At 42.1% G+C, this 17,186-nt stretch overlaps 1 protein-coding gene across 1 annotated transcript in view; it reads left to right on the top strand.

The window, feature by feature from the left end:
- The window catches only part of LOC119896295 (receptor-type tyrosine-protein phosphatase F-like), a 30,186-nt gene extending 16,617 nt beyond the window's left edge, over positions 1–13,569 (top strand). Inside the window, exon 8 of the mRNA XM_038709742.1 lies at positions 12,978–13,569. Within this exon, the coding sequence (XP_038565670.1) occupies positions 12,978–13,127 (150 nt within the window). The 3' untranslated portion in view covers positions 13,128–13,569. The remainder of the gene's footprint in view (positions 1–12,977) is intronic.
- The last annotated feature ends 3,617 nt before the right edge of the window (positions 13,570–17,186 follow it).

Raw genomic sequence — 17,186 nt, 5'->3', positions numbered from 1 at the left:
GAACAGGGGGAACTGTAGCTGAGAGTCCAGAGTGTAAGAGGCTGAGCTTAGCACGTCCAGAGCAGAATCCAGGAAAAGTTTAGCTGGGCGGGGGTTCAGAGACAGCAGATGGAAATGAGCGCTATTTCCTGTAGCAGAACTAAAACAGCACATATGCAAAATTCGCTTTTAACTTTTATTATAGCCTACTAAATGTTGTTCTTCTACAATCGGCCTAATATAATTATTTGTTTGTTGTAGCCTACAGTTTAATAATTACATTTAAAATGTAGGCTATTTGACTGTTTTGATCTGTAATGAAATAAAGCAATTGTAAAATTAATAAAAGCCATAACTGTATCACTCAGTTTAAAGTGTTCCCACACTGGCTTCATTTTGTTTTCCCTTTGATGTGTACTGGAGCGTTACGTTCACTGCTGGGAGTGGAGGTCAGGCGTGTGAAAAAATACCCTCAAGATTCGATCCCCAAAATTGAAAATCAAATGTCTACCCAACAAATTTGAATATTCAGAACATTCGGGTCCATCCCTATAGAAGCAGCATGGAGGCTGTTACAGGCAACCGAGAAAGCACAAAATGATGCATTTTTATGTGAGGTTACAACCCGTTCAGAAATAGGCAATAAAAAGACATTAATTTAATTAAAAAACTCCATATAGCTCCTTTAATTGTGACTTAAAAATTGCTTGCACAAATGGAATATCAGGCTGCATTGTTTATAATGCAGACCAGTTTTCAAATTTGATTTAACAGCAGGTTATGCCTTTGAAGATAAAATGTCTAATGCCGTTTCGATTTTCGAATTGTTAGAAAATTGCATTTTTATTTTCACTTAAATGGAAAATCAGGTTAGATTGTTTATTTTGCATTTTCATTTAAAATTGTCCACTGTACAACAGAGTACAACTTTGAAAATTAAATGTTAAACAGCTTTTCTATTTTCATTTTAATGTGGTCATAGTATGTGAAAATGAAAATGCAAATTGGATTATTGAATTTTCATTTTACGTTTTACTCAAATAACACATACATCTAATAAAATTATAATATTGTGAAAAGTAAAAAAGGGAAACTTTCATATATTCTAGATTCATTATAAAGTGTAAAGTGTTAATTTACGGCTTACGGCTCACTGAAATCAAAAATCCATCTCAGAATATTAGAAAATAAATAAATTTTTTTTGAGATGCACCTGTACATAAGTGTAAAATTATGCTATTGTGGAATTCCAATTTCATTTTCAAGTTTACATTTATCATTTTAATATAGTCCCCTAAAGGCATCCATAACTTTGCTCTGGTTATAAAACAAATGGATTCTCAGACCTAGTTAGTCAGTATCAAGCACAAATATAAAAATGCCAATCTTATAAAAGGGTCATACACATACACAAACATACACACGCAACATATATAACTGAAAAAAGCATACAGCAATCAGACACCACACACAGCACACCATTGGAAACTAGCACCAATTGGTTTATTATTTTTAAATAATAAAATAAATAATAAATAAATAAATCATAAACTACACCAGAGGGCAAGGGGAGGGCTGGGGCAACATGGATGGGTTTTTAATATGCAGATCTATTGCTGTATTGTCTTCATTTGTGGCATTTTAAAATCGTCAGATGAACAGTTCTCATAAAGCTATGTAAAACTTAATTTCTACCCTGTGGGTCAGGTTCTAGTACTTAACTTAAGTGGGTTTTCCATACATTTTCCACAGGCTTTGCAACAACAGAGCAGAGTTTGTCGTGAAAGGCAGTGTTTTTCCACCCCGGTGTTTTATATTTATAGAACAAAAGAGCAGCCCTCAGGCAGCGGTGCACACATGCCAGGCACGTCGCAGTGATCTTCAGTCATGCAGGCATCTGCAGGTATATCTCTCAGGCAGTGACGCCATGATCCCTGCTGTCACTCACAGACATCTTGCTTCCAGAGCGTAGCATTTTCAGTTGCCTCTCTAATTTAAGGTGCTTTTGTTCTTCACATTAGTGATTTGCCTTCATGGCATCGTCATTTAAATGTGTTACGATCCAAGGTTGGGGTTTTGGTCCAGAATATCAGATGTGACTTCTGGCTTACTGCCTTTAAACCAGTGGTTCTCAAACCTTTTCACGTCAAGGACCCCTTAACTGATATAAATTCGACCACAGACCCTAATTTGATAAGATTTTGTCCCAGGATCGACCATCTGATAGGATATTGAGTTTTAGATGTTTTATTACAGAAAATATATGAAACTCATGACCAAAATAGTCATACATTCTGTCATTGTGTTACTAGTGGATGGAATTGAGTGAAAAAGTGAAAATAAACGATTCCCCTTTTTGCTGGGGACCCCCTGGAACCCTCTCAAGGAGCCCTGGGGTTCCCAGGACCCCACGTTGAGAAACACTTCTTTAAACAGTCAAGCTGATGATACACAGAGCAACTTTTAGAGCAGTCGTGCAGGGCAACGTTGCCATCAATGGTAATGAGTAAAGATTACTACCGTAATACACTAGCAAGACTGCCCAGCAACATTGCTCAAAAAGTTGCCCCGTGTATCATGAGCTTCAGTATTTATAGAACTCCGGGAGCTACCACTGCAACTAAACTGTAAAAAATTATAAAACCAACCTTTTCATAAACACATGAATCCTATTACTGTCATCATCTGCTACAGTATGAACCAATGCACTTTCACCAAAGCTCTGGTCGAAAACTCTAAAAGCTTCCTCCTGAACTCCAAGAACATTTGTTCAGTTTCATATTAACAAGAAGACCCAGATACTAGATTTAGATGAAAATATAAATACATTAACCAGATTATTCATACATACATACAGCATTTTCTAAAAGGCGATAGCTAGCTCCAAGTGCAGCTGACTGTTGACACACTGAGCTGTCTTCTGGTTTTGGAAAGGCCAGCTCTAGCCCTTATATTTCCGCCAGATTTTTCTAGGTTTAGCGGGATTTGACTTGGGCTAAGAATGAGCTCCAGTTAGCTGAACTTGGTCTACCTTTATATCAGTGTGGGTCTGTGAAATTGGTCCAAGTTTCTACAGTAGCCCAAAACTGACAAACTGCTCTACACAGTGCATTTCGTCACTATGTTCTTCTTCTTCTTCTTCTTCTTCTTCTTCTTCTGGTAGAATTCTGGCATTTCATCGCTATGATGAATATGTATGTTCGAAGAAGAAGAAGTACGGTGGACATCATTACCTATATCACTCATGGTCTCCACCATAAAAATGATGGTCCTACCTAAAGTCAATTACCTGTTTTCAATGTTACCCACCAAACCCTCTGCTGTCTGGTTTAAATCACTGGTCTCAAACATCTCAAATGTTTGTGGAAAAATAAACCCCCACGAATCAGTTTAAAAACTATGCAAAAAGCAAAAGATTGTGGTGGTTTAGAACTGCCAAATTTTGATCAGTACTTTCTGTCCAACTGACTGCAATATATCTCAAAATGGATCAATCATAGCCCCCTGGACCACTCATGGATGAACAAACATTCATCCATCCATCGTCAACCGCTTATCCTGCGTACAGGGTCGTGGGGGGGCTGGAGCCAATCACAGCTGACATCGGGCGCAAGGCGGGGTACACCCTGGACAGGTCGCCAGTCCATTGCAGGGCCACACATAGACAAAAAACCACTCATTCTCACACTCACACCTAAGGACAATTTAGGGTAACCAATCAACCTAGCCTGCATGGTTTTTGGACGGTGGGAGGAAGCCAGAGCACCCGGAGAGAACCCACGCAGACACGGGGAGAACATGCAAACTCCACACAGAAAGGCCGGGGCAACCGGGGTTTGAACCCACGACCTTCTTGCTGTGAGTGCTAACCACCGCACCACCGTGCCGCCCTAGAACAAACATTCTGTAAGGAAATTAAAATTTCCGATATGCCATTCCTCAGCTCCAGCATCAAACGTCATACCTGCTTTAAAAGCATTAACATAAGCACTTCCCTGGCAGCTTGGTGAGAACTTCTCAAAATATCTGGGTCTCCACCTATCCCATGCAGATTTACCCCAATCTGGAATAATCCTGACATCCTGCAAAATAAGAAAACACAAAATTCCCCACTGTGGTATGACAAAGGGATAAGACATCTAGAGCATGTAATGCAAGGCAGTAACTGTATTCCAATCCAGGATCTAGTGGCACAATATGGAATTAGCCATAATAGATTTCTGGAATTTCAACAGTTTAAATCCATAATTCATGCTAGATTTAAAGATAAAATAAAGGACTTCCAATGATAACAGACCTCCAATGATAACAGAATTTTTTAAACTCTCGCCTCCAAAACTGTTATCAAAAGTATATGTATGTATGTATAAGTATGTTACTGTTAAAAACAGACAGTTCAATCTCTCCCATTCTTGAAGTGGGAGACAGATCTATCCATTAGTCCAGACCAAAACTTCTGGATGCAGATATGTTTAAATACCTTTAGAATGACTACAAATCCCAATCTACAATTTATACAGTATAAAACTCTTCATAGAACACACTATACTGGACAAAGGATGTTCAGAATGGGTCTTATGCAGTCAAACATCTGCCGGAACTGCTCAGGTAACATATCTGATAGTTACATGCATGCTATGTGGCAATGTGCACCTGTTCAAAAGTATCTTCTGACAGAAGATATGTGAAGACCTATCGATATGGCTAAGTTACCCCGTCCCAGTTTCCCCATCACTCTGCGTGCTGGGGGACCTAAGTGACATTAATATAGAGGTTGACACATCATACATGCTTATCACTGCCTTATGTATTGCCAAGAAAACTATCCTCATGAACTGGAAGGCCAAAGAGAATATAAGTATCACCCAGTATAGGAATCTCCTAATGGATCACATTAGCATGGAGAAAATGTCTGCTATAAAAAAAACAAATTCACACAATTCCAATCTCTCTGGTCCCCCTTGATCAAGTTTATCACTTAGTGGGGGTGGGTGTGTTCTGCCTTGCTGCTCAGGGTCCCGTGCGGCCGGTAGGTGTGTCTGGGGGTGGGTTGATTCTTGGATGCATCGCGGCCTGGGGCGCGGGCTTGACGGGGGGACCGATGTTTGCCCTGTATTCGGCGCGCCGCCGCTGCGGGGTGGGTAGCCACTCTGCTTGGGTGTCGCACGGTTGTTGGTATCAGTGCGCGGGTGGTGGGTCACGGTGTAGCCGTAGGTGGGGGCAGTTTGTGCCGGCTGGCATCTCTCCTGTGCACCGCGTTGCTTGGCTGTTGTGTGGCGTTAGTTAGATTGGTAGCGGGGTAGTGTTGGATGGCTCACCTGTAGGTCGTGATTGGCTTGCGTGCTTGTCAGGGGTTGGGGGCCTTGGTGCAGGCGTGGACTGGGCTGGTGTGCGTCTCTGTCCTGTGTGCATGCTGTGCATCCTGATAATTGTTTTTCGGTTCTCTGAGGGGTCTGGCGTATGGTTGTTGGAGGGGTGGGGGACCGGGAAGAAGGGGGTTTGCGAGGTGGGTTGGGGGTGCGGGCTGGTCCTTTTTGAGCTGGTTGGGGGTGTCTCCTCTGGATTTTGGTGCCTGGATTGGATGCTTGGTGGTTGTACGGTTGTATTGCTTCCTGGGTGTGGGCGGACCTTCGGGTCTGGCCCGTTCTGTCCCTGGGCGGGGTCTTTGCCGCTCCCTTGTGGGGGGGATGGGGTTGTGCCAGCTCCGATAACCTGGTGGTGCTCGGAGTGCTCCTGATGTTGTGGGAACAGTGAGGCCAGGGGGTGGCAGTGGGCCTGCCGGAGGGGCCCAGCGTTATCGCTCCCTGGCGGCGGGGAACTTCCTGGCAGGGCTTTCTGCTGTTCTTCCTCGGGGGGGCCCAGCTTCCTCCAGGACATGCGGTCTGGGGTCCTTTGCGCTTTGGGGGGTCGCGGGGTGCCCTGGCTACTAGGGGTGGGGGTCTCTGGGTGCTGCACGGGTTGATCCGGTTGCGTTATGGAGGGCTGCGGTGGGATTGTAGGGCGATTGTCGATGCATCTTGATGCATTGTGGGTTTTTTTGTTTTGTTTTTTTCCCTTCCCTGTGCAGGGTCTCTGGATAGCTGCTGGGCATTTAGTTTGTGCATTGGAGTCCGGGGGAGCCGTTTCCTCGTTGCCTTGGAGGGACCAGTTTGCGTCCCTGGTTTGCTTCGTTGGCCTCAGATCCGTGCTTCCCCATTTCTCTGTCGCCCAGTTGTTGGGCCCCTCTGGATACTGAAGTATAAAGTTAGTTTTCGGGATGTGCAGTGTGGGAGCGGGGCAGGGCTGTGCTCCGGTTTATTCTGGGCATTGGGTGTTGCCGTGCGCACGCTGGGCTCGTCACTTGTGCATTGATGTTGATGATTGCGTGGCATTTGGGCGTTTTGGTTGTTTGCTGTGCGGCGCTGGGGTGCTGGGTGGGGGTGGGGCGGCACTGGTCTCTGTTGTGTGCGCGCCGCAGTCGGTCCGGGCGCTGCTCTGCCGCGGGTTACGCCTCTTGCGTTCCGTCGGCATTGCATTGTCAATTGGCATTTGGATGGTCAGGGTCTTCCGCGTTTGCATCGCAGTGCATCTGGGAGTCATTTTTATTTATTTATTTATTTATTTATCCCACCCCTATTGGCTACGGGGGTTCTTGCCTGCCTGTTGCTGGGGTAGGTGTGGCACAGTCATGGCGTCCCACTCTCACTAACAACTACATTCTTTAACAGACTTATGCGCACACACATGTGTACACACACACACACACACACACACACGTACACACACACACACACACACACACACATACAGACACATTCACCCACACGCACACAGACACACACAGTCTCACTTATAGACACAAACAAATTTAGGTTGTCCCTGGTAGAATTATTCCTGATGCTTTTCTTTCAGTTACTTATTTAAATTAATTGTTATTATTCCAGCTCTCATGGCTGTGCTGTGTTGCTTATTTATTGTGCGTGACTGTTTCTTGTTTTCATTTTTCTCTTAGTTGTCTTACTATGTCAGCTGTTTATTGCTGCTGTTTGGCTGGTTGTCTTTTACTATTATTATTATTTTTGTTTGTTTTTGTTTGTGTTTGTTTGATTGTTTGTTGTTGTTTTTCTCCTCCCCAAGCCCCCCTCTCTGTTCTATTGCAGGTTTCGTTGCTTTCTGCAATTGGTGTTTCCCTCTGCTATTCCCTGTTGTCCCCACCTTCCATCCCCCTTCTCTTGCAGGTGTTGTCCTTTCTCTGTGCTGTCTGTTTGTGCCCCCCCATCCCCATGTCTGCCCCCCTGTCCTGCCCGGTGACAAATCAATACATAATTAAATAAATAATAAAACAGACAAAGGAGTATATTAATACTCTCTTGTTAAAGTAAAATCTGTCTGGCACAATATGGTATCCAGCTCATCATACTCTGTACCAGGCTGCTGGGCAGGACAGGTTTAAAAAAAAAAAAAGATGAAGTAATAATATACAGCACGGGTCAGCAAATAAGTTTTGCATCAGAGTACTTTTGTTATCCATTAGATGGGAGTGAAAACATAAGAAATAGTATTTAAATAGCACATAATGGGGTTTGGTTAAGTTCAGTACTCACCTAGAAGTAGGGCTGAAAAAATTCATAGATTAAATTGATTACTAAAATGCATCGACGCAAATTCTTTGCATCGGTCAGTCTGACCAACAGCACGACGGCACCTGATCAGAAAGCATTCGGTATTCTGTCAGCGGACCACAGACAAGGTAACATTTACAGCAACTTTAGCATTTAACTGAAATCATGATTGATTGTTGAGTTGAAGGCTGGCCAAAGTAAGCCGCAATCCTCAGCTGAAAATGTACACACATGCGTTTGTTGTTCTCCTGGATGAATCGTTGAAATAATCTATAGAAGCTTTGAATACTAATATCATAGTTAGCTGCAGCCCTACCTAGAATGTTGTGCGTTTGATCCCATGTCGGGAGGATTTTTTTCCCCTCTCAACAAATTGATTATGAAGGACTATCACATGCTCACAATAAAGCATGTGCTGCAGTGTGTATGTTCTGGTGTTTGATCCGAATCTGTCATTTGGAAGCTTATTTTCATTTCCCCTATATTTCCAGGCAGAGGACATTTAGGGGAATCACGTTTTCTGACGGCTCTTTCAAAGGTGTGTCAAGCAGGGTACAGACTCTTTTTAATCATTTAGACATTAATTTAGAATTTTTCAAAGTAAAAGTTCTCAATTCAACTCGAAATAAAGAATTTCTGCAAAAAAGTTCTTTATCTATCTATTTTGGATGCAATTTGCAACCTTACCACTAGATGCCACTAAATTTTACACGCTTAACTTTTAAGGTGGGTCAGTTTGGGAGATGTAGGAAATGTTGAGGTAAAACTTTGAAAGAAATTGAGCGAACCATCACCTCTGGATTGGACCAAACATCTTTATTAATCAATTAATCAGGATGAGTAATTTTCTAACAAAAAAATTCAGAATTCTCTGATACCAGCTTCTTAAATGTGAGTATTTTCTAGTTTCTTTACTCTTCCATGACAGTAAACTGAAATTTTTTTGGGTTGTGAACTATACAAGACATTTGAGGATGTGGGAAACACTTATCAGTTTCTGACACTTTATGGATCAAACAACTAATCAAATAATCAAGAAAATAAATCAACAGATTGATGATAACTGTGTGTGACAGAGCACCTACACTATGGGCGAGAATGTGCTTGGATTGCCATACCAGTGAGTCTGGCTCTTTGGTGTTGTTGTCAAAGTACCATGTTTGGTACCCTCTAGACCCGTGTTCAAATCCAGGTAGGCTGACCGACACAGTGAAAACAATTGTAGTACGGATCAGTTCAAGTTCATTCAATTAAACTAACATTGAGAAGTCATTTAAAGACATGACTCTACTCTCATTACAGCTTTTGTAAAGAGTTTGCCTTGGAATAAACTGGTTTCACTATGAAAAGAGCAGCAGAGCCCCAATTCAGTAAATGACACTCTGAATGTGATTCAAGCCTGTACAAAAATAGAAACCTAATCGCATTCATTGGAAACAGGGAAAGATAGCTAAGCTTTTATTGCTACTGCAAAGCTGCTGGCAGGGTAGAGGCGAGAGGAGAAAAGGAGAGTAGGAAGTGAAAGAAAGAATGGCGGGCTGGAGACTGAAGCAAAAGGGCACTGCGGCTTTCTGTGGCTCCCACTTCTAGTAAACAGGCTGGGACGTGTGAAATTGGATAAAAGAAAAAGGCCATATAAACAGTGTGATCACTTACAGCAAAGGAAGGAGGGGGGAGAGCAAGCAGTGAACGGCAGCTTCTTCTGAATACAGAGTCCTGTGAGAGTGACTGAGAGGTGTGGAGTGAGAGGTGGAGAGAAAAAAGAGGGAGCTTAACAGGGGGACGAGATTGGTCTGAAGGGGAGGGAGGGGTCACCTGAGGGAAATGCACAGACGTACTTGAGAAGGCGAGAAATGCTGCAAGATCATTGGAGAGAGAATGGCTGGAATGAGTTTCTGGTGGAGGAGGAAGAGAAATGCTGAACTCTGAGGTGAAAGAGGAAGAAAGAAGGATGGCAGTGCAGAGGGATTATGGACAACAAACCTACTGGATAACATACAGTTTGTCGCAGATAGATGAGCTGTGAGAAGAAGTCTTCTTAATGAAATGTTGCACTTTCCACTTTAACCTGGATGTACATCGCTACAATCTACTTTAGTTTTCCAGAAATATAATAATTTATCCTCAGCATAACCCCCAAAAAAGCTGTAATGAATCTAAATTTAATTTTAAGTATGTATAGCAGTATTCAGGTTGCAGTGAGATGAATTCCAATTTCATGGCAATATTTTAGGTTACAAAATGTTGTGAATGTACTTTTGTCACGGGGGTGAATTTGGGCAGGAAGAAAAATGACACAATTGCAGACAATTGAGGCAGAAGTCTGTCTGTTGGAAAGCAACAAACAGACTTTGATTAACGGACACACTGTGACCTGCACTGTACATTTACTGCCAGGCTGAAACGTAGCGCTCATATTTTCCTCTGCTCCGCTGCTTTCACCGTCACCTACTGCCGCCTGTCACGTAGCTCTGAAGAATGAGAAGATGAAGGTAGCTAAGCGCTACCGTGATGCACAGTGTGCGGGTGAAAATCAATAATGTTAGGGAAAAATCCGAACAGGGAGAACCACACGTCTCCGTTGTGTGCTCTGCACAGATTTCCCAGCTCCGCCCTTTTCGTTCCATCAACATAATGTTATCAATTAACCTCTAGATAATCAATGATTGACATTTGTGAATCAATTCAGAATCGTCCAAGTCCGCATTGCGATGCATCTAAAAATCAATTATTTTCCACACCCCTACTCTACAGAGCGCGTTTCGTCACTTGAATACGTACAAGAAGAAGAAGAACAAGTAACATTAGTATTAGTAGTAGTAGTAGTCTGGTTTATTAGAAGTAACAAAGTAAGAGAAATGTGGACAAATGAAGTCCCACGTGTATTATTTAGCACAAGAGCCGACAGAGCCATCGTATCTTCTCCTGCGCACTTTGAAAGGGAGGGGTGAGCGGTGACTGATGGTGCATTCATGCGGTGTCGGAATAATCAGAATCTTTTTTTCTTCCTTAAATCTTTATTACAAAAAGAGAAATAAAGTGCACGTGGGACATAAAGAAATATACAAAATGTTGATTTGTGTAAAACTGCAAATTGCATATACATATTTTGCAAACCTAAAAAAAAAAATTTTATATGGTTATAACGGTTAGTTTACTGTCCATGTAGAGTGAACTAGATTTCTGTGTGTTGTTTATATTCTCTGATAATGCTAATCCAACACGTCTTTGTAGTGGCATCCATGTTGATTCCACATTCTGACTTAAGAGCACATGAACACGTGCTGAAGTCGGAAGAACAACTTCACAACTCGGGGAAATGGGACCATCCAAGGAGCACATGAATGTACCGTGAAGCACTGGTAATGCAATTAAAACTTATACACTGAACAAGTCATTATGAAAAATAGTGGATAAGGGAAATGCAGAATTTTAAAGTCAAAGTGACTCACTAACCTTTATAAAAGGATGCATTTATGTGTGCATCATTTTTACAAAAACACGCACACACAAGAAAGCAGATCGTGACTATACCTTGGTCTGATCTGGCATGTAGCACAAGTACAGACCTAACTGACAGCCTCACACACCTTTCGTCACACTTATTTATATTGTCACATTGACATGTGCTGCCAAATAAGTCCTGTCTGAGCCCAAGTAAAACATGTATGTTCCCCTAAAATACATAATTATGTACTTTGTCTAAGAAATTTAACAAAAATGTTTACTTTTGACATATTTAATGAATGTACTGTTTCAAGAATATTATGTTTCAAATTCTCAAAGCAGCTACACTGTCCATATACAAGATGGCTGTATAAGCTACACACAGGGGACCTAGCCTAATTTACTGCATGTTGCCAGTTTTGGTGGCCCTATGATACGCTACAATGGTGAAAGTGCTGTGGGACACGTAAATAATTGCACTAAAACATACATTTCTACATAACTGCAGAAAAACATATCTAATTGAATGGATGTTATATGAAAGAGGTTTATATTAGAAACAGGCCTTCATTTCTTCATTTCCCGTTTCTCCGGTCCACATATTATAGGAAGAAGACTCCCTGTGTTCAGATGCTTTCCTTTTTAGTTTGCAAACTCAACACTTTATCAGGGGCAGGTTCAATCTGAAAACAGTGTGCACTGTTTTGTTACAGTTTATTCTTGTTTGGTGGTTAACACCTCTGACACACCTGACACAGCAACGACATACAAGATATATAAACTCCATCATATTAAAAAGGCAGTGTGCTTGAGTAACATAACGGGGTGTTCAAGACACCAACGTTTCATTTAATTAAACATTTTGCTATTTGTTGTTAGGGCTGAACAAGCTTGTTTTCTTGATACGTTCAGTATAATATAGCCTTCCACCAGTTCCATCAGTTCTTGTTGAATCAACACTGTGATCAACACTCACCACTAGGCTGCTCTCTTCTTAAAGAAATACTGTTTTCATTCACGGATTATTTTCAATTGCTTCCACGTTGTGTTTTTACAGGCCTTCCAGCAGCTCATATGCCATTTCCTAAAAAGCTTTTAATTTGAAACATATACAGGAAGTTATGGAAGCATATAGGGGACTAAATTAAAATTATCATGCAAACTTGAAAATTAAAATGTAATCCCACAAATGACATTATCATTTTCACATACTTATGTGAGCATTCTAGGACCATATTAAAATGAAAATGGAAACAGCATTTGACATTTCATTTTCAAAGACTTGGTCTGCTCTATAGTGGACTATATTCAAATGCAATGAGTGAAACAGCGCCCCCAGTCTATTGCATTTACATGTCCATGTGGGGCACTCTTTCACTCATTGCATTTAAATAAATTCCACTATAGCGCAGACCCAGTCTATGAAAATGCAATGTCAAATGCTGTTCTCATTTTCATTGTCACATAGTTAGAAAATGGCATTTTAATTTTAATTTTGACTTAAATGGACCATGAGCACATGGACATGTTTACTGTAGATATGAAAATGGTATGGAAGCGCTTGGTTTAATTATTCAGTAGAATATTATGATACTGAATTCTATCCTGTAAATTAAACCTTGCACCATGTATCGATCAACATCTATTACGTTTATGGTATGTGTAGATTTTGATGTGTTTGGATAGGTCTAAGACCATGGCATGTAAAAATACATTTGTTTAATTTCAGGAGTCTACAACATGACAAATGTTCAACCGATCTCTTACACCAACAAAGTTCATGTATAATTCATTTGTAGCTGTCAGACCTGATATCACAAGCCCCCAGAATGAATGTTTGAGTGAAAAAGTGTGTGAGAAATGTGTTGAAATGAATGAATCAATAAGGAAGCAAAGCTGGTCATAGGGCGACATTGTTTAACAAGCAGCATTCTTTAATTGTGTTTACAGCTTTCACTCAGAGGAGCTGCAGATGGAGCTGGAGCTGCTGGAGCCTTGTTGAGCCAGAGCCCCATCAAGCTTACAGGAATATTTAGTCTCATTCGCTTACACAGTCCAACTTGCTGCACTTGTCTCACAGAACATAAAGTGACAAGTTGAACAGTTACTTAGACTGAGTTACGCCTTGTAAATTGGTCCATGTAGCTCTCATTTAATGTTTATTATGTTGCCAATATCCAACTGCTTACAGATCTGCACTGCAGCTAACTAATCAGGATGGATAGATTTTTCATGGACCCTTTTCATCTAGAGTTTTAAAAGAAAAGAGCCCTTACTCCAACACATGTAGTACTTATCTACATTTGTTGACTGCCAGCTGTTTTATGGTGTTAAAAGGGGCATTCTACATGTCACAATCAGTTTATGACAACAATGGTTTTTTTTGTGGCTCTGAAGGTGTCTGTCAAGTTTGTGACATCACTTCCTAATAGAGTAGTCTATTTTGCCACGTTGTGGTTTAAGTATGCAAATGCTGTTAACGGAATTGTATTCCTGACCGCGCTGTAACCTGTGAGTATTGTTGTACTTCCTGTGGTCGCTACGTAAAGAACGTTGAGTTAACGCATCCCTCACGGCCTGATTATTGAGTAACAGCACCAGTATATCACAATGGCGACTAGGATATTAAAGAATTCCACTGCGTGAAAGGATTTGAAACAGGGACTGTACACTGGTCGTACAAAAACAAAGGTGTGTTTTTGTGAAGGAACCAGGCACGTTACGAGTTAGCATCAAACAAGCTAACATGGCTATGCAAGTGGGTCGCATGGATGAATACAACAAATATAAGGAGAATTTTCATATCTGGAGCGTCTGGAGCAGTGGATGTTGGCAAATGATGCTGAGGATGACAAGAAGGTATGCATGTTTCTTTCCGTGATTGGAGTGGACACTTATAAGCTGCTGAAGAATCTCTCCGACAGGGCCGAGTACTATGCCATATGCTGAACTGACCGCGCATTATAAGCCAGCACCCGTGGTGATTGCTGAACGCTTTCATTTTCAGAAACGTAACCAGAAAGAAGGGGAATCTGTTTCGGATTATGTTGTGGCTTTGAGGCAGTTGTCGGCCACCTGCAATTTTGGACAATATTTGGACGATGCCCTGAGAGATTGGTTTGTCAGTGGACTGTGATGTGATGCTGCGGCGGAAAATGATCTGAAGTTTTCGCGCCTGTGACATTGCAGTCTCCATGGAGCTTGTGTCCAAAAATACAATGGAGCTTTATGGCCACATTGAGCCTCGTCAGACACTGGAATGCAGCAAACATGTAATCGTTGTGGAGGAAAACACTCAGATCCAAAACTGGACACATCGTCCTTGCTTGCAGAAAGGGAAAAGTCGCTTCTCAAACTCAGTATGTGGAATCTGAAGGGAATGCATGTAAAAGAGATTATCTCGCAGAGCTTTTTGCAGTGTATGCTGTATACACTACCTTAGGCTGTCAAAAAGGTTACACAGTGAGTCTGGCACTGGACGACAAGCCCACAACTATGCTGCTGGATACTGGGTCAGTGATGTCTGACACATTTTACCAGGCGAACCTAGCTCGGTTCCCTTTAAAACAAGCTTTCGGGTTAAAGTTGAAATCATACTCAGGCCAAAGAATTGCTGTTCGAGGATACATTATGATACCAGTACAGTATGGGACAGAGCAAGTCACTCTACCACTGGTCATTGTTAAGAGAAACAGACCATCTCTTATGGGCCGAAACTGGCTAAAGAAGTTGCAACTGAACAAAGATTCAAAGATTGAGAATTGGGCAGCTCCCATAGTCACCCAGAGTGCCCAAAGTAGATAAAACAATCAGGGTATGTGGTGATTACAAGGTTAGTGTGAATTATTGTATCAAAGAGGACACTTAGGATTTATTTGCTACTTTGGCAGAAGGAACATCATTCAGTAAACTTGACCTCTCTCATGCATACCAACAACTGCAGCTAGATGAAGAGTCAGAGAAATATTTGACCATTAACACGCACAAAGGCCTGTACAAGTATCACTGCCTCAGTCTTGGGGTTTCCAGAGTCCCTGCAATTTTTCAGTCTGTGATGGACCAAATCCTGCAAGGAGTGGATCATGTGACATTTTGGATGACATTCTCATCACTGCTTCTTCGGTGGAAGACCACTTGAGAAGGCTGGACGAGGTGCTCACACGTCTGGAGAAACATGGCATCAGAGTGAAACTTTCTAAATGCCACTTCCTTCAGAGCAGTGTGAAGTATCTGGGACATTGTATTGACAAGAATGGCCTACACCCCACTGAAGAAAAGGTTGCAGCCAACACATATGCACCAGAACCAACAAACATCACAGAACTGAAGTCCTTCTTAGGTCTTCTTAACTACTACTGCCATTTCCTGGAAAACCCATCTACCATCCTCCAGCCTCTGCACAGCCTGCTAAAAAAGACTGTAAGTGGGTTTGGACTACTGAATGTGTTAAGGGATTTGAAGATGCTAAGAAATTACTGCAGCAGAACAAGGTGTTAGTACATTACAACACACACCTGCCACTGAAGATTGCATATGATGCATCACCTTATGGAGTCGGTGCTGTCATCTCCCATGTCAAAATGGTGAGGAACGGCCTGTGGCTTTTGCATCGAGGACACTAACTAAAGCTGAAAGGAAGTATGCCCAAATTGACCAAAGAGGCACTTGCCATCATCTGTATGCATGGAAATTTACACTTCTCACAGATCATAACACATTCTGTGGTCAAAATCAGCATTTCCAACCTTGGCAGCTCTACGGATGCAATGCTGGGCTCTCATCCTCATGGCATGCAAATATGACATTGAATACAGGAAATCAGCTGATCATGCCAACGCCGATGCATTGTCACACTTACAGTGAGACTTGAAAGTAACACAGCAGAATAGGGAAGTACTACTTCTACTCTACTTCTACTTCTAGTCTACTTCTCACATGTCTATGAGCTAGCAGTTTGTGCAAAAGACATTGATAGAGCTACCTTTAAAGATCCTTTACTCAGCAAGGTGTGGAGCTACACCATGAATGGATGGCCTAGTTGTGTGCAGTACGAAGCACTGAGGCCTTACTTCATATGCAGACAGGAGTTGTCAGCAGAACAAGCCTGCAAGCTTGGGGGCCAACAAGTCAATATATCGACAGAGATAGCTGGACGACCTTCATCATGAGCATCCAGGTATCTGCCGCATGAAGACTCTTGCTCTCTCTTGCAGCTACCTCTGGTGGCCAGGCTGTGATGCAGACATTCAAGAACTTGTGCAAAGTTGTTCTGTTCGCCAAGCTGTACAGAAAATGCCAGCTGTTGCACTGCTACACACTTGAAGATGGCCAGAAAGAGTGTGGCAGAGGATTCACTTTGATTTTGCTGAAAAGGACAAGCAGTACTTTTTAGTGGTCATAGATAGCCATTCGAAGTGGTTAGAAGTTTTTCCCATGTCCTCCACTACTTCTCACACCATTGAAGTCCTCTGGGACCTGTTTTCTTCATATGGACTGCCAGAGGAGCTGATATCAGATAATGGGCCACAACTGATGTCTAAGTAGTTTACTCAGTTCCTGGAGAGAAATAGTATTAAGCACACTGCAGTACCAGCAAACCACCCTGTATCAAATGGGGCAGCACAGAGATGTTGGAAGCAGATGGTAAGGCTTCCTTGCCACTCAGTCACCGACTGGCAAATTTCCTCCTCATGTATCGCAGCACACCCCACAAAGGTTATAATCGTTAACGAAGACGAACAAAATAACAAAAACTAGATGTGAAAAAAAACTTGTTAACTGAAAAAAATTTACAAAAAACGATAACTAAAACATTATTGTAGGTTCGCAAAACTAACTAATATGAAAGAGTAAATATCCTTAGTTTTGGTTTATTTATTTATTTATTAATTTTATAAGACCTAAATAAGCCTACATTTTGAGTGAATATGAAGCCGGTGGAACTGACGTTGCGGGGCAGCTGGTGTGGCTGGTCTGGCAGTGCAGGGGTGCGCAAAGTGATTAGCCGATAGGCACCTGTTGGTGATCCGCGGGTGTCTTGTGCTTTCGTCCTCCACGTGAAGAGCTGGCACGCTGCGTGTCCGTCAAGAGAGCCCGGGTCAGGGCGGAGTCTGGCCGCAGCATAACAGCTGGTGACCGCTGTTACGAGGAAGGCCCCAT

Source organism: Micropterus salmoides, unplaced genomic scaffold (assembly GCF_014851395.1).
Source record: "Micropterus salmoides isolate LMB-PRFRI ecotype aquatic unplaced genomic scaffold, ASM1485139v1 Ms_hic_scaffold_90, whole genome shotgun sequence".
Lineage (NCBI taxonomy): Eukaryota > Metazoa > Chordata > Actinopteri > Centrarchiformes > Centrarchidae > Micropterus > Micropterus salmoides.
Note: the sequence above shows the minus strand (reverse complement) of the source record. Positions and strands in the feature narration are given on the sequence as shown.